Source organism: Cygnus olor, chromosome 1, assembly GCF_009769625.2.
Source record: "Cygnus olor isolate bCygOlo1 chromosome 1, bCygOlo1.pri.v2, whole genome shotgun sequence".
Taxonomy (NCBI): Eukaryota; Metazoa; Chordata; class Aves; order Anseriformes; family Anatidae; genus Cygnus; species Cygnus olor.
The window spans coordinates 54,212,846-54,240,347 of NC_049169.1; the positions used below are offsets into that span (position 1 = coordinate 54,212,846).

The window sequence follows — 27,502 nt, forward strand, 5'->3', positions numbered from 1 at the left end:
GCAAGCAACTGAAGGACTCAGCAACAGATAGTCTTTTACCTTGCATCACCTCCAGAGAACTATGCTAATCAGGATGTCCTACTGCCAAGAGATAAAGGAAAGAAGGACTCTCACTTTTTTGAAACAGTAACAATAAATATGAACTACATGGATCAAAACTGTCCTATAGGATGTCCCTTTCCCAAGCTGCAGCTGTGTTCTGTACAGGTGTACATCCCCATCTTGCATTCCAGCATCAGCTGTTCAACTATTCAAAGCTTGCAAGCAAGATACCAGATGCTATCACTGTGTCCCTCTTTCACGAGGAGCACTAAAAAGTAAGGATCAAATCTTTCAAAGCACAGCATACAAACTATGTAAAAATACTATGCATGATCTCATATTCAAATGCATTTAAATTAAATTATACGCACCTACAGACAAGTCCATCTTACTGCCTGGAATGTCCTCAGTTTGACTCTGAAAGAAAAAAAAAAGATTCATTTCCGACTTCTGTGAAATGCTGAGGAATTTTTCAGAAAGTAGTCCTTGATGGTTAAAGGTGGAATTAAGGAAAAGCAGGTTTGCGCTAATTAGAGTTCCATCCTAAATTAGTATTGAATATAAAAATTCCTCATATCACCCTGGACACACTTCACCCCAACCCTCCAACCCTGTCTGTGGCACGTTTACTGAAATGAAACCAGACACATGAACACATGCTACAGACAGAGAAAGATGGATAGACAGCTGCTCTGTGAAATGAACCTCTGTCCTCATGTTCCAGTGGTCAGGCGATGAAATACTGAAAGAGCGGCCAAAATGATAGCTCATCCTCATGACCTGTCAAGTCATCAAATCTTGAAAAGCACTGCCAAGTTACTCTCTAGCTGGCAGTCTAGGACAGTGTGTTCCCATAGCTTTCAGAAGCATCGATGGCCTAGCAGACTGAATGTGAGCCTCAGAACCAGGCTTTACAAACTAATCCGAGCCATGTCAGTGACAGTCTGTGCAGCCCTTGGCTTGTCACAAAACCTCTACAGTATCTTTTGCTAGCCTGCATTACATACTGTTCCTGCATCACAGGATTACAGTTGGTGCAATGTTCTATAAAATGTTTGACAAACCGCTGTCAGAAATTGTTAAACATTTTTATACGCAAGTATTTTTATGGTACTACTTTGCAGATCTGTCTTTTGTCTCTATGATATCCCATTTATTTATTCACATTTCCAATTCATCCGTAAGTACCATTTAATACTGAGCTCTTTTTGTTCTAAAAAAGACCTTGCTGCACAGTATTTAAATAAACATAACCAAGACACAGGGCTGTAACTCTCCTTTTCTGACAGGTGACTAAGATTCAGAAACCTGAAGGGCCTTGGACAAATGACAGATATCTGACAATACAGTCATGAGCTGAGGCCCTTACCTTGACTGCTCTAAACAGCATGTTATAAAAAAGCCCACTGATTACTTGCAAGGAAACTACAATTGTAGAACTACAGCTGTCATAAAGTAAGGAGTTAGTTGTTTTTTATTTTGTTGAGAAACCATTCTGACTAGCAAGGAAGTGCTGAATATCCAGCTATTACATGTATTATGAACAACATGCCTACAAAATAAATGCAGATAAATATGTAGTTGCACACTGTAAAATGACTGATCTTTTCACTTATTTAAAACAAAATTTTAAAAGAAAAAAAGTTGGAATTTATATTTAAAATAATTCACTTACTAGCAAGCCCATATTTGAAAACTGTTTGGATATAGGGTTCATCCATGAATCGCTATTTCCTCCTTTTAATGAGCACTACAAAGAAATAAAAGGAAAAAAAATTAAGCTTCTTTTCCATTTCTTAAATTGTTTTATCCCTGGGAGGCACAAGTGTTGAATGAAAATCTTAGTGTCGCAGAAATTCATCTCCTAACAAATTACTTTAAGTTTTTGCATGGTTGGAAACGTTTAACAAAATACTTCCTTCTTCCTCCACGGAATTGTTCATTTTTAGGTATACCGACGTAGATGAATGCTTGCTGTGTAGAATGCTTATAACACCTTCAGCTCCATTTTAGAACCTGGAAAGCTTTGTGAATGCTGTTTTTCTCTCCTGCTACACTTTAGTAGATTCTTTAATTCATTACATAGAGGTCTCTCCTTGGCCTTCTTCCCTTTAATACGGTTGCTATTACATGGGCACTGTGCAGACCTGGCTCTCAATCTGGCCTTACTGCAATTTGCAGGTGATCAAAACCAAAACTGAATACAGTCCAGAAAAGATACTGATTTAAAAAAAACAAAAGGACAATTGGTTTGGTAGTTAAAATAAAAGACCTTTAAGTGAAGAAAAAGCTCACAAGAATCATTTTTGCAGAAGTAGAACTCCACACCATGCCGCAAGAGTATTTCCACATCATTGGAAACTGCTCTGCACTCACCTTTTGAGTCTGCCCTGCATAGCTCATCAGAAGTAGACAAAGCACAGTCTTCTAATATTAATACAATACCAAACATCATTGTACTAGAGAACTTTAACACATACAAGCCTTAGAAAGCATTTCATTCCAGCCTGTAGCCAAGCTCCTGCTTGAGACCAAAAGTCACCAGTAATAAACATAAAAGTCAGACCCAAACCCAACAGTCAGTAGAAGCAGGAGTGCATGTGCCAAAGGAGCTGTGGAATCCAAAGTTCAGCAGGCTGTGCAAGGAGAAGAGCAGCAGCCTAACAGAAAGATGCGTCAACAAGAGAAGAGCAATAGCCTTGGGATACTTACTGCTCAGTTTCGTTTAGTAATTCATTTAGGCTACGCAGCCTACATACTGAAAGAATTTGACACCTACTGGCAGATTTATTAGTCACAACAGGTGCAACACATTAAAACAAATCCAGAAACCTCACATTCTTTACGCTGCTGTAACAGGTACCTTTCTAGCTGAATTCTGCAATACCTTTTAGAAGAAGAACTATTAGAAATGCTCTAACACATCAGTCATACTGCTTTCAGACAACACAGCAGTTATGAATCACTCAAGTGTTTTACCTTCATTTGTGTTTTCTTTCCTCCTTGTCCCCAGCTTGTTGAGTTGTGGGAGGAACTGCTTCCCTGAGAGCCTGCTGTGTTCCAGACTCCTCCCTCCTCCTCCTCTTCCCAGCTGGAGTGACGCGTTCCTGTCACTGGCCCATCACTCTCTCCCCAGCCATCTTGCATAGATTTAGAACCTTCAGAGAAGAAAGGAAAGCTCAAAAGCAAGTCCACGATGTCACACAGGTGATTTAACACTGCAAAATTAGCTGAGATTGTCTGAACCGCAAAAAGTCCAAAAAAGTGCACTCTAACAGCTGTAAAAGCTTGTGTATGAAACCCAAAATCCAAGAAATCTGGTGGCATGGTAGCCTGTCATATTTTGCAATGATTTCAAAGCAACATCAAATCCTTACAGAAAAAATCAAAGGGACTTCTTCCTTTAAGTAACTACAGCTGCATTTGGATTTCTTTAGAAGGCAACCTGTCATTTTCTAGTGTAAATGAAAGACTCCAAGAACACACACACGCAAACACAAAGGGTGCTGAGGACTCTGGTTCAGGTTTGTGAATGATTTCCTCTCTTCCTTCCAAACCTTAACGTTTCCATCACACTGAACTCTTTCACAGAGTACAGAAACAAACAACTTTAATGAGTAACAACTAAGCAGTATCTGAAGGAAAGAACTTGACGTTGCACTCTAGTATATCTAACACCAACCAGCTGAGTGTCCAAAAACTCCTCTACTTAAATTTCTGGTGTCAACAATGTCACTAAAATGACTCATTAGCAGTTGTGTTTAAACAGAGACACCATTAGCAGAAAACTACAACCATTTTAAGGCCAGGTTGGATGGAGTTTTGAGCAACCTGGTCTAAAGGTAGGTATCCCTACCCACGGCAGTGGGGTTGGAATCAGATGGTTTTTAAGGTCCCTTCCAACCCAAATCTTTGTATGATTCGTCATATAAATTCAGACTCCATATAAATTAAGGACTCTGTGTCCCTCCCTGTTGTTTCTTCTCTTGCTGTTACTCTCTAGTATCAGCTGTCAGGAAAACTTATAATTTTAACCTCTACTGACAAGCCAACAAGAAGCCAAATCCTCATCTTGTCCACTGTACAACTGCTCTCCTTCCTACTCCAACTCCTCATTCTGTGTACTTCTTCCCCAAGCACTCATCTTTAAAGAGGAGTTCCATCACCATCACCTTCCTCTTGACTAATCCAACTGTCTGGGCTTTGGGTGTGGAAATCAGGTGTAAGGATGCAGCAGAAATCCGAAATGTAATTAATCTACCAAGGAGAACTCTATCATGCTGAAGGTAAGTACAGCAGCATTTCACTGTAGTTTAAGAGCTATCTTAAACTTCACCATAAACAACAACTCAGCTACTTCACAGGAAAGGTAGCTGTTGATTTGTGTATCAAAACTCAGGACTGCATAGGAGACATCCTGGTCCAAATACAAAAATCTACTTCTTGATCCTTTAATCATGCTACTTACACAGAAACAGCCACAAGCTTTAACTTATTTCCAGCCACAGTGTTTAAATATAGCACTGTGATCCTGGTTTTAACCACATGACCATAGAGTATTTTCTGCTTTGGCAGCTCTCAGGTCTGAGATACTTGACCATGAATCTGGACAGTGGTGCAAAGATGACTGGTTGGTAGAACTCCTGCTTTATTTTCTCCATATGTTGAGTGAGGAAGCATGAATAGCTACAGTAGGCAAAGGAAGATTTCAAGCTAAGGACAAAATAATGGTGTTACAGAAAAAGATAAATTTATTCCTACTTCTGTCAGAGAACTCCTATGCAATGCTGGTAAATTAAGTAAGGAATTTTTGAATAAGTGGGCAATAACATTTATTTAAGTTTCTGAATGTGCAACACTAGGTCAGATGGAGCTATACCACCGCACGATGGAACTAATATGGCCTGTGCAGTTCCACAAAGATAGGTAAACACAAAAACCCCAATCCCTAGTTGCCCAGACAGGGATTTCAAAATCAAAATACATTTTCTCAAAATCTTCATGTCTCAATTCACCAAATGCACAATGGGGATCACACCAATCACTCTCATGTAAGTAATTAAACTTAATTACTTATTGGATAACTGGGTACACAGTAGCAATAATTATGCCACAGGGGAAAAAAACAAACCAACACTACCCATTTTGGGCTTTGAAAATTTCAGGTCCTGTGCAAAACCCACCTCCTTTCAACTGAAAATCATCAGGAAACATGTAATACAATGGGGAAAATTAACTTTGCGGAGACTTTTGACTACATGACTTCTCAACCCCCTTTAGTTTATACATAAAGTCTGTCATAATTTACAAACAACAACAAACTGAAATATATTCCACAAGGCAGTACCATATGGACACTCACATGACTTTAGTTGAGCTGAAACCTTCATAGCAGCTGCACGGACTCCTATCAATGGAATTGACAGTATTATGAATAATGACAGTGCTAATTTGCATCTGTGTTTGCCAGCATTGCAGAGGAACGGGATATTATGCCAATGGCTTTCACCAGCAGTAACGGCACAATTCCCATCTTGACCTTCCCTCTCCAAAGTTAAGAACGGAATATACTCTGCAAAGTACAACTGAGTGCTCACTCTCCCAAGCTTGGCAATTTTTATTCCGCCTCAGACTTCTTTGCTTCAAGTTAATTTTTCTAGTCCAGACACTCTAACAAGAACATGCCCATTCCTGACAGTCTCTCATTCCAGGCTCTAAATTTTTTTTGTTTGGTTGCATGATTCTCACCTGTCCTACCTCCTCCTCACACAGGGAAGATCTTTTGACAACCTTTTCTGATCATTCAATTTTGTCTCACCTCATCTCCCACTTCCTTCTTTGGCTCCAAGCTCTCATTTTCTTTTCCAGCCAGTGCTAGTCTTTATTTCCTCTCTTTACTTTCAACCATAAAACACAACTTTGCAGGCTTTGTCTCAGTTTCTTCTTCCAGCATATCCAATACATTAAATATCTCCCCTTAGCAATGTAGCTTCCTCCTTTATTCTGAATGGGTGCCAATCAGAAAAGAGTTGAGAGCAGTCACACAGGAGAACGAGGATCCCAGCTCTTAGAACTGGTGTCCTACTGCACCGCAACCTCAAACAGCCATAACAGGGAAACTCCCTATATTCTGCTCCTCCAGAGCTGGAAACAGCTTACACACAAAGCAGAACACGTATGCTATAGCTTAGGTTATGTCACATATGCAGACCAGTAAGGACAAGCAAGTGACCATTTGTAGTCTTTAAAGACTATATCAAGTATTAACAAACCCATGTAATTTTCAATGGATCACTAGTATCTCAGAGCCTCTTATTTTGGCTACTTTTATGTAGCTTTTTACAGAGGAAGGAAGATACCCATCTAGAAAAAAACCTACCATCCTGAGAAGTGCCAAGTTTGTCTGGCAGGCACAAGCAGCACTACAGGCACCCAACGAAGGTTGCTATAAACGTTAATGGATTTTTCCAGTTTTGTTTCATAAATGGCCAAATTATTTAATTGGAGTGCGGGGAAGAGAGAATGACACAACAGAATACAATCTGTACAGAACATTTCATTCCAAACGATCACACTTTGCAAGAGCAACTTGTAACTGGAAACAGTTTTACAGTTGGTATTATCACTTAAGTTCAGTCATGTCATGTATTATTGCTATTTCCTAATAGAAACTTCTTATCCAAAATTCATTGGCTTTAGCTATAACATCGGTATGTTGTACTGTCAAGCAGTTGCTTTTGTTTGCTTCTTTTTCCCTTAAAAACAGTGAAATAAAGTTCTACAAACAGCTTACATCAGGAATAATTTCCATGCAAATGAAACTCTTGATACAGTAAAACTCTAACTTGAAAGTAACCTTTTAAGAAGGTTATGTAGAAAACATTCAGATGTTTAGGTTCAACCACAAGACTAAGTTCAGTTCTTAAGAGACAGTTTTCCACTCATACAGCAAAAAGGTCCATTCAAAGGCACGTTACACACCTCTACTGTGAAACCCTTCTATAAACTGCGCGTTCCTTTTCCTGATGTGGTCAGAAAAGGCGATTCGGCCTGTAACAAGTTCATACCTTAAGTAATGGGTATGCAGCCACAGAAGAACAGATGCAAGAAAAAGGACCATTTCCTCACTCAGATGCTCTAGTGTCTCAACGCTTGCACAAATCAGAACAGTCCATTTAACCACTCAGTACTAAAAAAGCCTCCACTACCTTAAAAAGGCAAGGTTCCAGTTATCTGTAAGCACTTAACCACTCATCCATCAAAATCTTACACAACATTCAACATAGCTTCTAGGCCCTCAGATAACAATTCCCCCATGGTTGACCTATTATTGAAAAGCCAAATACTAAAAATCTCCAGGACCATCGCAAAGAAACTGTTATCTGGCCTATACTCACTAGATTTCATGGCATTCGGGGCGTTGGAAGGTGCATTCCCCCAGCCTGTTGTCGATGCTCCTGTATCATCTACTTCACCCCACCCGGGACTGGTTTCATTTGGCTCACCCCAGGCGGACGTACCATTATCTGGAGCAGGTGGAGTGCTTTTGCTCCAGACTGCGTAAAGGAGAAAGAGTTTTCATTACAGACCGTTTAGACAATCAACTATTTACTGCAGTGCAGCACCATGTCATCAATCTACTGCTTTATTCCTTCTGTTGAGGACTGTAGGGTCTCAATAGTGCGGGTGAAACAGAATTGACAAGTGTTCACATCAAACAGTGGGCTCTGACCTCTAGGGATGAAAAGAGAGAACGTGCTGACCTCTTTTCAGGTTAAACATGAGCCCACATCTAATGCTATTCTATCTGGGGAACTTGTAACTAACCAAAGGCACCAGACTATGGCCGGGGGGTTGGAACTAGACCATCTTTAAGGCCCCTTCCAACCCAAACCATTCTATGATTGGGGGTTTCATATACTGCAGAAAGAGTAAGGACATATCTGAAACACGTATCAAAATGAAACAGTATTCTTTAAAGCATGTCCGAGTCAGAGAAAGGATTATCTAACAATAACACCTTAATTTATTTCCAAGCTATTTAAATTTGTGGGGTTTTGTCCTTATTTCAAAGAACAAAGTATTTTGCTAAGTATTCTTTATCAAACAGCAGTGCCAAATTGAGCTAAGAAACTAAATCACAGGCTCACCCAATAGCAAGTCATGTAACTGTATCAAAGCACAAAATTTTGACTGAGTATGGGATTTTTCCCTATTTCTGTAGTAATTAAATAAAAGCTTTGTGAGAATTCAGCCTGTCTTAGAATATTTGTCAGCTTACAGATTTTCTTTTCCTGGGAAGCTGACCAATATTCAGATCAGAGTTACTGAGGCAGAAGGAGCAGAGGAGTGACTGATTCAAATTAAAGACACTTTAAATACAGAATAAAATATTCAATTTTTTTTCTTTATCAAATAAAAACTATTATTGGAGGCTACGTGTGCATGAAGGTTACATTCATATACAGGAGTCTGCTAAGAAAGGAACAAACCTGATGCTTGTGATTTGCCAGTCATTGGAGTAGGCAGGCTCTGTTCCCGTGGGGCCTGTCCTCCTTGCGAGTTCTTGTCCCACAGGTTCACATTCTTGTAGTTGTAACTGCTAGGATCTCCCCACGCTGAAGTGCCATCATCAATATCCATTTTTCGACTGATTGACTGTGGAGAAGGTTCTTCCCAGCCACTAGGCTCCTCATCTTTGGGGGCAGCTGGTTGCGGTCCGCTGTTCCAGTTTGGGTTTGGAGGTCGCCCATTACTTGGAGTTTGTGGTGATGGACCCCAGGAACCAGAAGTCTCCTGCTGTTGCTGCTGGTGCTGCTGCTGCTGCTGCTTGTTCCAGGAGTTGGGCTGTCGACCCGTCTCGTTCCATGTTGAATTTCTTTTACAATCATCCCATCCACCCTTTGAAGCAGAGCCTGTATTTGCACCGTTACCCCAAGTTCCAATCTCGTTTTGCCCACCTTCACCCCAACCAGACACTGGCTTGTTTCCTGCACTTTCCCAGTTGCTGTTTTTTGTTTGGTCAACTTCCTCTCCCCAACCGTTCTTTCCAGAAGACCATCCTTGATTAGGTTGCCGTCCACCCCACCCCTGATCCTTACTAGAGCTTTCATTCCAAGAAGACGACGATTTTTCTTCTGGTCTTCCCCCTCCCCAATTAGAAGAATTGGGGTTCTTATAGTCATTCCATCCTCCAGTATTTTTGGGATCCTTCCACTCTGTTGGGGTTGAGAGCTCACCCCATCCAGACTTGATTTGATTGCTTTGGCTGGGTACATCGCCCCAGCCCCCTGAGTTCTTTGTCTGTGTGGCAGAGCTCTCCCACCCCTCAGTTCCTTTATCAGACTTCCCCTCGGGCCGTGGCATCTCTTCAATATCCCACACGGTATCTTGCTTAATTTGAGTTTGGCCCCAGCCAGTGTTTGAAAGCACTCGGGGGTCCAAATCAGTCCTGCTCAGCAAAGTCTGCAAGACTGCCTGGCAATCGGGATGTGTAGGCCTGTATGATCGGCGTCCAGAATTGTGACTGTCACTACTTCCTGCTTTGTGGTTGCTTCCAGTGCTTTGACCTCCAACCTCACTTCCCGCAGAGCTGGAAGATCTTCCCCAACAGGGAGCCTGGGAATTGCCTTGGTTTTCAGGAAGAGGGTGGCCTTTTTGATTGTCCCATGCTCCAGTGCTAGAATTTGGTTGGTTTGGACCACTCCATTCTCCAATCTTCAGTTCATCAGACCCAGACAGCTGTTTCCATTCTCCCTGAGAGACCCCAGATGTTAATTTGTTCCCTTCACCCCATTTGCCTTCGTTTGCATGCTGAGGGCCAAAGTTCCAAGACCCACCACCCGTAGACCGGTTATTGTTATCCCAAGAATCACTTCTTGACCCATTAGGTTTTTGAACAGATGCTCCTTTCCAGGAGTCCTCCCTATCCTTCCCATTGTTCCCATGGTTTCCAGAATTGCTCTGTCCAGAGACTGTGTCAGTTCCAGAAGACCCCCTAGCTGTACCCCAAGATCCAACACTCCCAGTCTTTCTTTCTCCAGTGCTTTGTGAAGGGGTGTCAGTGCTCCTGGAAGGGTTCCCCAAGCCCATTTCAAAGGGCATTCCCTTATTCTCCATAGGGTTTGGTGAACTTAAGTTCAAGGAGTTAGTGTTTCCATTTTTTGGTCCATCAGTGTTATGAATTTGAGCCTGTTCTCTGCCAGAGACAAAGTTAACACCCGCATTTTCCATCTTTGACTGCTGTTCCCTAGAGGTCTGACCTACTGTGCTAATCTGTGCATTGGAGCTACCACTATCAGATTCCAAAGTCCCTTTCCTAGAACTGCCCTCCTGAACCAGTGCCGGCCAAGCAGATGGGTTGCTATTTGGGTTAAAGTTGCTGAAGCCAGAACCAGGACCAATTCTATCTTGTCCAGTCAAGTTCCTCCAATTACTTAGTCCATTGTTACTCTCGGCAGCAGAGTTGGAAGATTGAACAGATTTAGCCTTGGGATCAGATTTCCAGGCCCCAAGATTACATTCGTTTCCAGCGCTTCCAGACTGGCACTGGCTTCCTTTTCCTTTGTTACTAGTGGTGCTTCCTGGCAGAGCGTTCTTCTCCAAGCCAGGGTTCGAGGCACTGTTGTTATCGGTGGTGTTTTCGGAAGAAGACTCAGCATCTTTGCTGGCAATACAAGGCCACTCTTCCATGTCAGACCCGTCTACAATCACCTTGTCCCAGATGTGAGTTGGGTTGGCGTTGGTGCCGCTGTTGGAGGAGGCTCCAGGACCCCAAGTGGAATTTGCATAATTTGAAGCAGCAGCACCTCCAATTGTTGAATCTAAAAAGAAGAAAAACAAACAAACAAAAAAGACCCCAGAAAGTCATTAATACTCGATACTATCTACAAGCACTGAACAACACTTTTTTGACACCATCGATTATCGTTTCCACTAATATGTTAATACTTCCCTCAGACATTTCGAACAAAGTTGCTTTGGAAGAATACGAGGCTGAGAAACACCATTAAAAATAACGATAAAAAACATGTTCCAAGACACTCCCCATGAGCAATTTGTGTGCACCTGAACGCACTGTGGGGATAACCTAGCTTAATGGACCTACATGGCCATTACTGGCACAGGTTGTAGACTTCTCAAAAACATGTTTAAAATCATACTATATGTAGAACTAGAATAAATATATATATGTGTACACATGCATATACACATAAACATATATGACGCATGCATGTTTGTGCAGTTGAGTAGCAGACTGACAGCTAAATGACTGATTCAACAAAGCAACTACAATTTATGACTTGAAAAGATAAAAGACTGAAGACTAAAAACATCTAATGAATGTATAGAGCTGAAGAAGTTATCCTTTAGCTTCAGATGGATCTTTTTCAAGTCTGTTTTGCTACCAGGAATTTCTTTATACCCTTATGAAACAAGTAACTTTATTTCCCAAAGCTAAACCGAAAAGAGTAACCAAAAGAGGCCAAAGCTACACAAATTGCAATTTCTGTGTAGTAGCACGCAAGCTGTATTCAGCATCTAATTACCCCACATTTGTGTCACTGCTATATTTACCCCAGAAACTTCAGTTTATGGTTTTGTCAAAAATTAAACTAATCTCTCTACCATCAAATGGAGGCCAATAAGAGACCTAACTTTTCCTCCTCTCTCTCACCTGCTCTAGCTACTTCAAATTCTCCGAGTTTCACCCCTCATTTGTGTCAGTCAAGTCCTTTAACTTAGTCTACTGTATTCACTAACTCAACAGAAAACTGTCCACCTCTTGACGGGTTATCTTTTGCTGACATAGCACATTCTACAGGGAAACGTGCAAGTCCAAGGAGCCTTGGAGTCACTGTAAGGAAAGTGGCAGGAGAAATGACTAGGAGTAGGGCCTCTTTCTTCCATCATGGCGAACTATTAATATATCCTATGTAGTCTGAATTTGCATTGACAAGGTATTTGTATACAGTTTTAAAGCAGATAAATTAACTTAGTGCCATGACAGATGAAGGCTCTATCAGTGCTAGCAGCATAATGTTTGCACACGTACAGATAATTCTCACCATTACTTTAAGCAGTCAGGCAAGATCACACCCCACCCCACCCCCACAGAATTCCCCCCCCCCCATCTACAGAATTATTTCTGGTCCTCTATATAATGCAAGTTCATTACTACTTCCATGTTGTTCTCTCCATAGCTCTACTTATTTTTCTACACGTTTGCAATCCTAAAGTACTCAAAACTGCCCCGCCACAACTTCTCTGTGATGAAGACTGAACGCTCTCCCTTCTACAAAATCATGCTGAATCCTAATTAAGCCAAAATGACCTTGTTTAAAAAAAAGTGTTGTTTTTTTTTTTTTAAAGTATATATGTATTCAAAATTGAAGACCACAACTTCTGATTGTTATTAGTTTTAATAGAAGATGAATGGGTCAGCTTTCAGTGCTCATCTCAGGCTTTTGGTTCCTTAGCTAAACCAACGAACTTCCTTGGAATGACTTCCAGGTCCCTCTTCAGTGAGGGCCAGCGAAGATCCACATTTCACAGCATGGCTAGAATTCTCCTGTAAGCTTTGAATACTGGCAAACAGAAGAAGTTTGTCTTAATCCATTAAGCTTCAACCATGACGATCTAAAAGACCACATGCACGTTCCGTTCCTTCTGTTATATTTTCATCTGTAGTGCAAACTTAAGAAGAGCGAGGAATTCTACAGATCTGGCTATCCCTTTGGTACATTAAGTAACACGTGAACACCTTTTTTATTTTTTTCTAATTTAAAAACTTTCTGATCACAGGAATAGCTTAAGAACAGACAAAGACAAGTACAAAAGACTGCAAGGTTACTATCTTTTGAACTTCCCAATGATTCAGTGAATGAAAGATGCAAATGCAGAGCAGCCTATAGCAAGATCTTTACGTAACTGACTTGAACAGAGCATTTCACATTTCATTTTTTCAAAGACATTCTAATAGCGTTAAGATTGGGGTGTTTCCAAACATAGTGTACTAGGACACAATTTAATGGACTGTTTTATAAAGTCAGCCTCCCCTTCCTAACTTGACAGTGGCAACAAAGCCTTAGCAATTTACAGTTTTGCCCTCATAAGAGGATGGGTAAAGGCTCTTGGTTCTTAAACTCTTCCTTAATAGTGAACATGCTGAAGATAAACAAGTTTCTCATCTGACTACAGAGAAAAAATGTCACTAGCAAATGACTATTTTTAAGGATGAAAACGTGGAACTGAAATAAGCGAGAATATTGAAATGGAGTCCTGAAATGAAAATGCAGTTTTGCTATGAGACATTTGGTGATTCCTGGAGGGTACTACAGCTACTGAAAGAAGACTTTCACCAACAGCATATAAGCTTTGCTTTCCAAAATTGTCTTGCACGTCCTGAATATCACTGGTTGTGGTAAAAATGATATACAACCCTCCTCCACCCAGCACTGCTACAAGACAGTAGAAAATGTGGCATTACGTGTCACGGTTCTAGAATTTTGCCATCTTACAGAAGCATTACTCTGGTAGAAAAAGATCCGTGTACAGGACTGTGTCCTGACTTTTTTGTTTGTTTTATTTTGTATGGAAGCTGGACTACCACAATGGCAGTAAAATACTAATTTCCAAAAAACAGACCAGTTATTGGCAATTGAGAATCTTGCCAACACTGTCTACAGATACCTGGTTAAAGTTATAATGAGAAAGATTAGGAAATTGGGTAAAATACATTATTTTCCCCCTTTGGAAACTTTTTTTTTTCTCCTTATGTGGGATGATTTAATCACAATATCACTGCACATGTGCCTGACAGAAGTAGGCCCAAATCTGAAATTCAGTTTGTAAACAGCCAGGATCTCAGATGAAATTAATGGCAGGAGGGGCACAGCAACACTGTACCTCCATAAGCAGTTTCATGAAGTACTTGAAATGATAGCCCCAGCCTTCCTCTTATCCAGCTGCTCGTTTCTACTCCTCTGCCAGACCTACGCTCATGTGCTATCACCTGTGTTGCTATTGACAGTGAGCTGAACTGGGAAATCATCCAGGCCGAAATGAGCTTTAAAAAACAACTAGAGTTAATTTTAACCCGAGTCAGCTTCCCAGCCCAGTTAATTGTGTTATGGTGCAGAACTGTGTTTGGATGGGGTGAGTCAAGTCTGAAGGGCACATATCTTACCTTTCTTGGCAGCACTCCGGACTTATATCAGATTGAAGGAACTAACCATTGGCATAAAAAGTTGCCCCAATCAATAAAATACAACCATATAACATCTCAGCAGTTAATGCAGCCTTAAACTGAATGAAAAAATAAAGAGAATTCATACAACTTGAGCTCAGTCTCAAAACCAAGTAATAGGTGAACTTATACTAATTACACAGAACTCAAGGCGTGTCTACAATACTTCAAATTGGTCCTCATGTAATACATTCAAAATAAAAATGCTGTTTATGAAAAATTTTTAAAACTTCTAGAATATTTCACTAAATCTCCTTTGTCAGTTCACTAGAATTACCGTGAAGGTATACTAATGCTGACATAACGCTACGATTTCATACATGAAGTCTAAAGACTCTAGGGTGTTGTTTTGTCCCCCATTCCTCCCCCCCAATGCATCTTTCAGGTGTTTTTTTAATCAAAATCAGCCATTTCTAAGTGATGCATTTTTAAACCGATTAGCTGTTGCAGTTTGAAACTTGTCCCCCATTATTAAATAGGGATCAAAGACAAGACACAATCTGTCAAATAGGGATTCACTATAAAGGAGGCCAAATGCTGAAAAGGCAAAAACTAAATTATTCATTTTCCTAGAAACCTTTTTAATAAACACAGCCATCCCACCTAGCTTACTTGACTCTGGCCTTTCAAATCACCTCTGAGTTCATTTTCTTCTGAACCACAGAGAACTATAAAGTTTATGCTCTCCAAGATTAAAAAGCACCCCATTGCTCTAGCAGGGCTTTCAGTAGGAAACTCAGACATACAGGTAGCGTTTTTCCTTCTTTTGACTTTTTCTTAAAACCTTATTGTTAGAACTGAAGTTGTCCTTGAATTCTCAAATTAACATTTTGGAAAGCAGGTGTCTTGAGTGGAATTGTTTGTTCTAGTATTGTAACTTAAGAAAATATTACCATTACTGCCATTCCCCAACCTCCTAAAAAAGATTCAGGAGCAGTCATAATTTTCCCATGCTCATAAAACAATTAATCTTAAAATCAATGTATTTGCTGGAACTCAAAGTGAACAGAAAAGAAAAACAAGACAGTCTTTTTTTTTTTGAGATTATTTAGGATGTGTTTTAAGGAAAATTATTGCAATAAGTCTTATCTAAGGAGAAAAACAAGATTATTAAAAAAAGTCAGGAGCAAAAGGAACACCTTGTGATTTTATCCAGATGAAAATCGACAGACACCTGTCATTTGCAGACTGGGTGCCTATACAAACTTACTATAAAACTCTGATGTTTGTTTTACTAGATCATAACAAGAAGTGACAGTACAGGAAATTCATGGCACCAGAGGAACTTGAAGAGCTATTAAGAACTACCCAATAATAGCCATTAAATGCTACCTACTTATCCCTATGTTGTGTTTACCTTGCTGTGATACAAGAAGCATTACAGCACCTGATTCAAACCACCCAAAACATACACATTTTTAAAACATTAATCATCTTTCTTGTTCCATCTAGCAGTAAAAATTGCACCCCCTGCTGCAAACATCAGAAGTGCATGTACTAAAACAGCAGAAGTAAGCTTTCCAAAAGTCATTTGAGGAGTTTTATTATATTATGACATGCTTGTGCACAACTTCAGTGATACCTTTTCTTAGGCGTGTGCGTGCACACACGCGTATTTAGTATCACTCTCATTACTCACCTGTTGCAGTCCCACTGTCGCTCTGCAGCAGTGCTCCTGTCACTGGTTGTGCGTTGTTTGGGTTTGCTCCTGGTGCTGTTGGGGGGGGAGGCCCTGCTCCACCCCCAAGGAGCATACAGGATGGCGGAGGGGGCTGCCCACGTTTCAGTAACACTTTGTGGTCCTGCTGGCAACGGAATCGCGGCGGCACCTCCCGAGGCATGTAGCGGGCGGCGCTTGGCGGTTGTCCGTTCGGCACTGCCACCCTTTTGGCATTGTTGCCACCATTGACTGGTGGCGATGGAGAGTTGCCAATTGGGCTGGCAGCCACTGGTTGGCTTAAACTTGGTTTCGTCACTTCGGGCACTGAAAAACAGGAAGAATGAAAATCAGAAATTTTTCCACTTAGACCTGTGTTAGCTACAAGAACTCACTGCAACTCTTTCCATTTATAATGTCATTCTTCTCTGAAATACTACGCAACTTCAACCTTATAAAAGACCAACTTAATTGAACCCCAGGATGAAACTCTGCCCTCAGCAAGTATTTCACTCCAAGCCTCAAATTTCTTGAAAAAAGTAATGCTGGCAAAGGATATCACCCTGGGCAAAAAGTTTTAAGAGACAGTCAAACATAACCTTTTTTCCTTCTCCTCTGTTCCCTACCTTCCACCGGTTTTAGGATTCTTATGCATCACCCCTATGTGAGATCTAAAAACAGATCCTAAGTCTCACTTGCTTACTAGGCTATGTGGCCATTGCCAAAACAAATATAGAGCAAAAAATCCTCCTCTTTAATTCAGAATTAATAAATCTGAGCTCTCTATACAGCTCCGAAATAGTTGACTGTTATCCAAAAGGCAGTCCTACCTACAGCATTCGTATGGGGCTCGCCTGAAGTTTCCCAACTGGTCACCACGTGCCCCCCTAAGCAAGGGGGAGCTGCTTCTGAGAGCTATTATGCATTGGGGGGAGCATAACAAAAAGACACACTAATCCTTGCAGAACTAATGCCATCACAACATTTGTTTAAGAAACTCTAGAAATCAAGGGCTTGTGATCCCTTATTCACATGCTCCGTGTGCTTTCTGAAAAAGAGCAAAGGAAATTCAGGCATTATCCTAGCCAGGCACCTAGAAGTTGCTTAACTCACTGAGAGAGCAGACCCCAAAGCAAGGAAAATGTAATACATCTTCTCTAGTCTCTGTTGAAGACTAACACAAGAAAGGCATGTTGAACAGCCCCTCCCCACCAAAGTGAACATAATCAGTAGAGCTCTTCCTCTTACAAAGGGGGACCAAAGCAAGGGAATCTTTCTGACAGTTGTGAATGTATTATCCCACGTTTTATTTTGATGAGGGTTTTCTGACTTCTCTATGTAAGCTCCACTGTCCATAAGCCAGAAAAAGGTATTGCCAGCTGTAAAATCTAGTTACAATCTTAGTTCTCCTCCGTCATTTCTTTTTAATGGCAATTTCCTCATGCAGTTTTTAGAAAACTGACACGCACATCACAATTAAATATATTTTTAGATCAGCTAAATAAATTACACATCCAAGATGTTCACTCATCAGTTCTGCCTCATCTTCTGGACTTTTAGGTGCTTAAACTTCAATTTCTCTTAACTAACTTTCCAGAAACAAGTCATTTTCACTCATTTTGGTATGTCACCGTAGGCAGTACTTTCCCTGTCTTTGATTCCATTTGTATAGTTGGTTTCAGTTTTCAGTTGCTCATCTAAAACCTTTGTAAAATTGGAAGTTAGACTAAATATTTCAGCTCATTTATTTTATCTACAATCATCATTTCCACTTCTAGTATTCTGACGCTGACAAATGGATAGTTTTAGATTCTCCATATTAATCCTCTCAGCTTTTATTTCTTCTGAGTACTCATTTTGATTACTTCATCTCGAATAACTCCTTCTTCTAACAGCTTTAATCAAAACTGAGTCTTGGCTCAAGTCAATAAAAACACTCTTTAGGATTGAAGAAAGGCTCTTACCTTTGGTTTTTTGATCTGTGACCTGCAAAGTAAGAGCAACAATGTAAATACAGTTTTAAGAACCTCAAAACAAACATTAAGCAGGCTGCACTAAACCATGAATTTATTAGCACAAGATCAAAATTTGTTCAAAGAAAATAATCAGTTCATGAACTACAAGTCTCAAAAGTATTCCCAAACTTATATGTAAGTTTTCAAGAACACTACAGTTCCTGTAACATCGTTGCCTGATGCAAAATTCTCTGGCAGAAACAGTAACTACTTTCCTCTTGATGATTTTTAGTACATGCCCCTCATCACAAACACAAACTTCTGAAGCACAAATAAACGAGTGCTACACCACTACAGTTCTTCCAGATTTTCGAGATGAAGTATTACAGCTGAAGTGTAATAAAAGCTGCCCTTGATGAGAATATCCCTACAGCAGACTGTTGGGGCTGGCAACAGAAGTCCCACGGGGTTTCCACATGTGAGAGTACCAATCTGTCTCTGTCGTCTTCCCCTTTCGCTCTACCCATTACATCTCTTCCAAGGAGAAGTAGTCCTAAACCTTACTGGATTCGTTGCCACAAGTACGAGATGTACCAGCGCTACCTATAAAGAAACAGGCTTCAAAATCTCTCAAGTGGTTACTGAAGTGAGCCATCAGGCTGGCCAACGAACTCAGTGTGTGGTTTTGCTGTACTTCTACATTCTTTCAGCGTAGCAGGTTTCAAGCTACAGCAGAAACAAACATATCACTGGTATATTCCCTGGAATCATGTGCGTTGTAGCATGTTTTGAACTTGTCGATCATGAGCTCCACTACACAATAAAGGAAACCCCTAAAGATCATCATGTGTCAGGCTCTATGACACCTATTCTGAAAAAGAAATTGCTGACCTAGTCCATAATTCTGGAAAGCACACAGGGACGGTATAGAATAATGAAAGCACAAGTAAAAAGCAGTTTATTGTTTAAGCCAACCAAGCCAGAACTCTTTTGTATGGTAAAGAATAAAAAGACAAAACTGCCCTGAATTGCTGTGGCATCACTTACTTTGCAAAGATGAACACTGCGATATGCAAAGTGGAATATTCACTGTAATAAAAAAAAAAACTCGAGCATCGTAGCTTCACAGAGTTAGGTAATCCAACTCTCCTAAGAGACCAAAAATGCATCTGTACAATGCCAGACGTCAGTTTTCACTTCACTTTTGAAACATCCCGTGTGTGTAAAATCATATCTACTTCTGTAACAGTTGAAATTCGGTTAAGCACTTCAGTGACTCTGATGCTCTACTACTAAAAAAATTCATGAAACCAATCTTGTAAAGCTGCTAGGTTTACTACAGTTAACAGTAAACATGTTCAGTAAATAACTTGCCTGCTTGGAAGAACATCATTTTAACAAATGTTTAAAGAACTCTAAATTATAACCACAGTTTGTGTTAGGAAAAAAAATCACTTTTGCCTGTGCTGAATCTGTACTTGTTAAAAGGATCTGGTTTTGTGATTTTTCGGGTCTAGAATAGAAAAGCTGAGAAAAAGTGACAGCATGTCTCAGACTTAGAGCCGTCATCTCTCTGTGGGAAACCTGTAAGCACTGGCAGGGCAGGGCCAATCTCAGCCTTCTGACAAGCTACCAAACAGCCCCTGGGACACAAACCACAGGAATTCAGTCTATGAATTTGCTTGCATAATCCTGGGTGATTTTTTTTTTTTTACTGTTTTATTTTGTAAGCTTCAGAAGATCCAGAGAGAAACCGTTGTTTCGTGTTATACAAACCTTGGAAAAGGTACCCCCCAAATCACTGCTGCTTATTTGGTGACCACCACCACAATCACTAAGAATGGACACGCACATTTGTGTTCTGCCCATATTCTGTCTTCAAGTAGTACTTCAAGCAGCACTCTTAATGTTTGGTCTCTAGGAGATTAATTTATTTACAGTATTTACCTTTCATAAGATTTTGGCAAAAATATCATAACATTCAGTCATACCAAATAACTTGATAGGTGAGGGACCACACAGGAAAATTGGCAGATCTTTGTATTCAAAGCACTGATTCCTCAGTAAACACTCGCAGCGCTGTTATCAACGTGATCTGTACAACCTTTCCAAGTTTTTGTTGTGTTACTGAATATCAGCATATAATCCTCAAATCACCAGCCTCTAGTTACAAGCCTCTGCACCTCCTGGTTCCTACACATACTCAGCTGAAAATACACCATCTATTTTGGTTTTGTACTTGAACGTGTAAGCAGCGATACTGAAGCAAAAAAGACCAGGCACTGAAGAAACCTTATTCTGTAGCTACTGATCTTCTGCAGCGTTATTGGGGATGTATCAACACGGCCCTGGGATAACGACAACAGAAATAACACTGGGTTTACCTGCACCTGTTTTAAAGCGATGAATTCAAATAGGTGAAGAATCTGACTTTCAAAAAGCTCCCGGATAAACCAAAAATTAACTGGCACGGCACAATCAATGGTGGCTATTCACAACACAAAGCTATGTCATCTAACACAACAAGAGTAGCATCTGATCTTTGGTGGGATCTGTTGTACTAAAGTAACTGAAAAACTGGGACTACTGAAAGTCGATGATTTTGCTTTCAATTTCACATTACCGTTGAGGTTGGAAGGCACAGCCTCTCGAGCTCTCAAGGAGAGTTCATGGTGGTTCTCCTCCCTCATCGCCCTCAAAGCAATTTAACAAAACCAGACTGCTCAGGGCCGTGTCCGACTTAATTCTGAGCATCTCCAACGAGAGAGGCACCACAACTTCTCTGGGAAACCTGTTCCAGCGATTGACCATTCATGCACGCTCACAAAGAAGTCTTTCTATGATTAAGTGGAATTTCTTGCATTTCAATTTGTGCTCACCAACTGCCTCGAGCCCTGTCACTGGGCACTGAGAAGAGCCTGGATGGATCTTATTTAATCCCTCCCACCCACCAGGCCTATATACACATTGGTAAGATCCCCCCGAGCCTCTTCTTCTCCAGGCTGAGCAGTCCCAGCTCTCAGCCTCCCCTCATCTGTCAGGTACTCCAGTCCCTTCATCACCCCTCAGGGGCCCTTTGCTGGACCCACTCCAGGATCCTACATCTGTCTTGTACAGGGATGTCCACAACAAGACAGAGAGGATTTTACCAGTAAAAAGCATGGATAAAGCTGCAAGAGACTCAAGTTCACACTTCGGGTTAACTCCTAGAACAATTTGCTACATTTTCAGCAAAACAGAGCACTTCTAAATAAACCAAGTGTTCAAACTCATTTGTTGAGCACATTTTTCAGCGACTCAATTCTCCTCTGCTCAGACTCAAACCGATGCACTTACCAAAAGTGTTACTAGCCACGGAAAATATAAAACCTAAATGATACTTAGCAAAAAATAAAGGCAACTTCAGTAGGGAACATTTCATATAGCCTTCCTTAAGGACTTGCAGTGTTCCCATACCCAAACACCTTGAAACAGCAGGAGCTGCAGAGATCAAGAGAGCTCATATTCAGGAACATGAATTTAATACTTCATTTCACAAAACTAATTACTCTTTCTTCACCTGAACACTAAAGAGAAGAAATATCAAAGTTTACTAAAACTGAAGTTCAAGAAAAATAATGTGAAAAATCTTTAATGAAGTATCACTATACTTTAGACGGGAGTTTTTAAGCTCAAATACAAACAATCTAACATCTTACCAACCCCAGTACTATTTATGCTCCTGCTGGATAGAAGAATTCAAATATCAAAACCTACCTTCTGAGCAGATTCCTTCTTTTTCTTATCCTCTTTCTTCCTTTTCTTGTCTTCCATTAACTGTTCTTCCCTTTCTTGCTCCTTCTCTCTGCCAAAACATGAGAAAAAACAGTAAGAGCACTGCCAAGTTCTGCAAGAGCTTCATGTAGTATCTCTCTCTTCCCCCCAAGAAAAGAAGTCATGTTACTAGATTCCTTTGATCATCATATTTCATTTGCATTGAGGGTTTCGGCCTAACTGAGATCAGAAAAGCACCTTCTAGTTCATTGCGACCACAATCACACCACTTGCTACATAAAGGAAATTTATTCTATTCGGATCAGGCCTCTTCTGGTAGTACCCTCTGTAAGTTAACCACAGGCCTAATATTAGAAAATATCTTGAAGACAGTTGGGGCAAAGTATACTTTTAATTGGGTTGTGATATTATTTAAGGAACAGTCTCATGAATCTTTTCATATGGTAAAAAAGGGAAATTGTAATTTAAAATAAGATGGTTTGGTCTGATATGACATTTATCTTCACAAGTGGAAGAGATTATTCTATTGCCTGTAGCTATGCCACTTTTGTAAGAGACTACAAGTGTCATATCAAATCAAAACCATCATTTATTATACAAATCGCTAATTTAATTTCTAGCCTATTGTATCCACCCACAGATTCTTGTGACGAACCTTGTAATATAAGCTACTTCCCAGGGAATCTATTTTTTCCACCAGAAGAATCTTTCTTAAAAAAAAAAAAAGAAAAAAAAAGTATGCGCAGCTGCTGTTGTTGTCAAGCTATAGTCTTGTTGCAACGTTTTGTATCAAATAGGAAAGTGCCAGTAAATGGTTAATTTACTGCATATATGTTATTGGTTGGCCTGTTTCTATGGCAAACCACATTTTAGTTAACCAATTCTCTTCACCTGCTAAAAAGTAAATTTCAGATTAAGTTTTCATCTTACTTGGAATAAATTCGTTTTTATCAGGGAAAGATTAAGATGATTAATGTAAAAAGATGATCTGACAGATGAGGTGGAAGACCAGTGAAAGGGAATGTGTACTTTACAAATGGGAAACAACAAGAGTAACCCATGATCTTTTATGACACAACCTTAATTTAGGTCAACGAAGATGGACCTGTGAAGTTTCAAGTGATCAACTTTAAACGCACAGAAGAATCTGTGCCATATGGGGGGGGGGGGGGGGGGGGGGGGGGGCGCGCTGGTGGGGAAGAGGAAAGAGAGATTTCAACTTACTATGTTGGCTATAACAACTTTATAAACAAAATTGGAGCTTATGCTTGCATTAAGCTGTTAGAATCACGCACAAATCTAAGCTCTTTGTGACTAAAACTTCGAAAGATTAGAGCTGAGTTGGCTTTGCTGTCGTTTCATTCAAAAATTTCCTTCCATTGCAAGTTACGGTATCCTAAGCAACATTTATGCTTGCATTTTCACCAGATACTGCCAAGTCAGCGTGCAAAGAAATATTTACATAACTAATCACTTCAATTTAGACAAAAAATCTTTTTGAAATGTTATGTTTCCTGCTTGAGGACTTTGCAGAACTCTCTTAAAGAAAAAAGGTTCTGTGAACAATAATAAAATGGATGGTTTCCTTAAGTCAGAGTCTTCTTGGTGGATGGAAAGGGCATGGATGAACCCTGAGCAGTACCACCCTCAGGCTGTCACCATACCCAATTCATGCACAATGGCAGGTCCCGTCCCCATTTAAGAGAACTGGAGACAAGCACTCTACGCTAGACTGAACAGTGTTTTGTGCACTCTGTCTAGTATTGCTTAAGCCAGGTCAGGTCTTGTTCTTCCGTTCTCTGTAAAATGTCAAAGCACACTTCCCAGCCCTACACTCTGGCAAGGAAAAACCCCACAGGTTTTTCAGTTTTACTAACAAGCACATGATGCAAAGCATCAGGGAGGTTAGCATACTTCATACGAGCATGGCGTTGAGACACAGAGTTTTCCAATTTTCTTTGAGCCACAGATTTTAATTAATTTGAAAAAGCTCTCCAGCAACACCCTTATCTCTCAAAGTTACTATAACCTCAAATTATGTTTGCCTTTTTTTTTTTTTTTTTAACTGTCAAGAAGTGCGCACCTTTAGGGCTGTAGTGCCAGTTAAAACTTCACGATTTCTAAAAAGCTTTCTTACAGCAAGCAAAGGTTTAAGAGCTGTCTTAAAAGAGCTGCTGAAAAAGGGTAGGATCAAAAAACAAAGTGAGTTCCAGTAACTGCCTGGCACACAGACAATCTTCACTTTAAAGCACCTACTTATTTTTTGAGCAGAACAGGGAATGGAAAAGAACAAGGAAAAGGTAGTATTTGCCCTCAAAGCTGAAGTTATGGCTTAAAATGACACGTAGCACTAATAAGAAAAGGAAGCGAGGATAGAGGATCGTTGCCTGAAAGAAAACACCTGGTTATGGTCACCTGTTTTTCAGATGACAAGCTCAGAACAGGGAGGTGGCTGCTGCTGTAGCTGCCTTGCTTGGCAATGTACGTGAACAAGGACTTGGGGTATGAGGGCTGCAGAGAAGCCCTTTGCTCTGAATGACTACCTCCACTCCTTCTGTTGTTTAAGCAGAGATGTATATCCAATATTGCACCGGGTACATCATTGACTAAAATATAGTAATAGTCAACACTTGGTCATTTATGCTTAAAGTCAAGAATTTGCTGCACACAGCCAAGTTCTGTTGAGCCGTCAGATCTATCTCAGCTCTTGGGGTATGTGTTCATGACCATTAAGTTCTTGACAAAACATAAAATCTCACAAACAAGTAGGAAGGATGCAGTTGTACTCTCCAAATGCCAGAAAAGGATTGACAATATGGACAAGTTAACGATGTAACCTGTATGTTGACAGTTTACCAAATTAGTGGGGAAATAGCTCGTTGTCATTTTGGATATCACACTTGACTTCTTCCCACTTTTGCTCTTTGATGTATTTCACTATTATTTGCACTTTTATAACTATATAGTTTCCCTTTTGAGTCATATGTAAGATCAGTCTTTCTTGCCTCTTTTTAAGGACCCCTTATTAAAAAGAACTTGTTTTTTTGACAATGGGTTAAACACAAACTTATGAGACCAAAATTGTCTGGAGGGGGAAAAAAAAGCACATTGCAATGCTAAGTGTTCCAATAAATTTACCAAAAAACTTTCAAGTATCTCGTCCATTTATTCAAAAGACCATGCTGCCCATTAACCTTCCACCATCAGCTAAAAGAGAATTCTTTCTGGCCTGGTCAGGGAAACTGGGATCAGTCATGTACCTTCCAGCAACCAGCTGCTCGTATTGACAAGATCAACGCGGGGAGAAAATCCACCAACTCCACACGAGTGAATTTAGAGTAATACAATGGGGTGTGGTTCCGTTTTTTGTTACCAGCACATAGTAATGGGAACATGGACACACCAAAACCCTGAAGAGGAAGTTTGCTACAGAGCAATCAGCAGGCAGCTTTCTACTCCAGTCTTCTTCAAGGAAGCGTGTGTTGGTCTTAGTAAAGCACAATTAAGCAGTAGTTTTATTTCCCTCAAAATCTTAGAATCAACATTCTTGATAATGTTTAAGAAGTGTATTACAGACTTCATTTCTGACTATTTCAAATGAGGCATATTAGCACTTTACAAATGATAAGAATCTCTAAGTTTTAACCCAACATTTTATTTTAAAAACAACACAAAAGACTACCTATAACACAGTACCTTCAACGCATTAGTTCTCGTAACAACCTCTTTGGCCAAGACAAAAAGATTTTATTTCAGAGAAAATGAGGTTTTTTAGCTAGTTAATGTTAGAAGTAACAGAAAACAGTTGTAAAGTCCAAGTTCTTATAAAAACATACCCATTTCAGGAAGGAAAAAAAAGGCATTCAGAAAGCGTAGCCTCCCACAGAATTTATCATTTTTGGAGAATATTAATTTCCTGCAAAATCCCAGTATTCATTTTTCCAGAAAACTATTTCTAAAGGAATCCTTATCCCTGAAATGCACGGGCTTGAGGCATGGTGAAGAACAGAAGCTGTTCTTTAAGTTCTTGCTATCGCAAACTAAAGTGCGAGACGAGGTGACGCACTGCACTGCGCACTATCTGCTGACAGCACGCTTTGATAAGCGGAGATAACACGCCACGCAGAGTATTAGTCTACACACACAAAAAAAAAAACACAACCCAATGAAGTCACCCTCTGACTAAAATTGCACAAAAATGGAAGTAACATGGAAGAAATAAATTCCTTGAAACTCAAGACTGGCACTTGAGCATAGTCAGCTTGCAGTTCCTTCCACGGGGCTGCAGCGTAGAAGTGTTGCCCTGTGGGCAAAGATGCAGGCTACATACCCAAACCCCAATCTTCCCTCCTTTTGCCCCTACCCTTCACTTTCAGGATCATTAACCATAACATAACACAGGAGTGGCATCAAACTTCTATTAAGTGCATCCTGTTCTCTGCATTGTAATAAGCATAAGATGATTTCTAAGTCTTCCTCCAAGTTAGGAGCCAACTTCTCTATCTTCTTCCAGAAGAGAGGGGATTATGGAACTACATTTGTAGGATCAACAGTGCTTTACCAGAACAAGCTTTTATCTATACAGGGACAAGGTCACATCAACAACTTAAATTTTGTCTGAAAACTTGAGCCATAAAGAGTCACATGGGCCAGTCTCACTTTGAGGCAGTATTTGTTTTATTAACTTGAACTGACTCTTTATTACAGTCAGGTCTCTTGTGGTCCAAAATATCAGACCAGAAATATATTTATAAGCATTTTAGAAATAGAATGAAAGCCTCAAAGGTGAGCAACCAAAACCAGGAATTAAATCTACTGTAAGGTACCCAACGCCAGTCCGGATTTGAAGCAAGAAGAATTCGCGGTGAACTGTAGCTACAAGTATCTAATTTCTCAGTATTTCTCAAAGTTCCCTTTGGATCTTAAAATTGATCTGAATTATATATCCTAGACACCAGCAGAAAGAGGCATCATCCAGAAGCCTGATGAATGCATTGCAGAACACCTTCACAACAGGCTCAAGGCAAAAGCTCCTCTCAACCTATACAGACAGGAGCCCTCTTAGAGAAAAGTAAGCTGTATTCACAGAGCGATTTCTTTTCTGGAAGTCAGCTGATTGTATTGCAAACAATTTCAAGTCTCAAAAAGTGACTTGGACCACTCATCACCTTCCCCCTTTTCTTGTAAATTGAATTATTTTAGCACATTATCAGATTAGTATCAGAAAGGAGCACACATAAGCAGCATGGAACCTTCTCCATTCAAAGCAACATGTTAAATTGGTTGCAATTAAGTGAAACCACAGCCTCACTGTACGTCACCTCTCCACGGTGCACCCCATTAAAACTCTGTACACCTTGTATCAACAGAAGCATTGATCAGTAGAACTGCCTGCATTTCCTTCTGAACCTGACTCCCAAGTTGTACTAGTAGAGATGTTTCTTCTGAACCGTACTGTACTTAACCTTTATTTCACACTCAGCATATGAAACCCTACTGTTGTCACTTGCGTCTGTGCAATTCGAAGCATAACAGGGGCTTTCGTGGTATGTTCCTATACCATAATTTATATATACATACATTAAAAAGTTTACACTGATTGTAACAAGGGCCATAAGCTATGAAGAAGAAAGCATACCACAAAATCCCAAATGAGTACACAAGATTTCAGTTCTCAGTTTAAGGCTCAAGCCTGTCTTGCAAGTAACACTGGCAATCAACTGCTTAAGCTGGATGAAAGCTTTTAGATCGAATCAAACTCAATTTCAGAGACTAAAAATTAAACAAAATAAAATGCACTGCTACTGGGGTATGGAAAACTTTAGT

General features: G+C 40.2%; 1 protein-coding gene across 17 annotated transcripts in view; it reads right to left on the reverse strand.

The window, feature by feature from the left end:
- The window catches only part of TNRC6B (trinucleotide repeat containing adaptor 6B), a 94,365-nt gene that overhangs the window by 35,414 nt on the left and 31,449 nt on the right, over positions 1–27,502 (reverse strand). For 7 of the 17 annotated variants that reach the window (XM_040558868.1, XM_040558861.1, XM_040558835.1 and 4 more), the window contains exons 2-10: positions 21,659–21,746; positions 17,912–17,933; positions 15,930–16,274; positions 8,535–10,865; positions 7,440–7,598; positions 5,405–5,449; positions 3,022–3,200; positions 1,718–1,792; positions 414–459 (exon numbers count right to left, since the gene is read on the reverse strand). In XM_040558868.1, coding sequence (XP_040414802.1) covers positions 414–459; positions 1,718–1,792; positions 3,022–3,200; positions 5,405–5,449; positions 7,440–7,598; positions 8,535–10,865; positions 15,930–16,274; positions 17,912–17,933; positions 21,659–21,746 — 3,290 coding nt within the window. The remainder of the gene's footprint in view (positions 1–413; positions 460–1,717; positions 1,793–3,021; positions 3,201–5,404; positions 5,450–7,439; positions 7,599–8,534; positions 10,866–15,929; positions 16,275–17,911; positions 17,934–21,658; positions 21,747–27,502) is intronic. The other 10 variants (XM_040558883.1, XM_040558874.1, XM_040558852.1 and 7 more) reach the window with 2 other exon arrangements.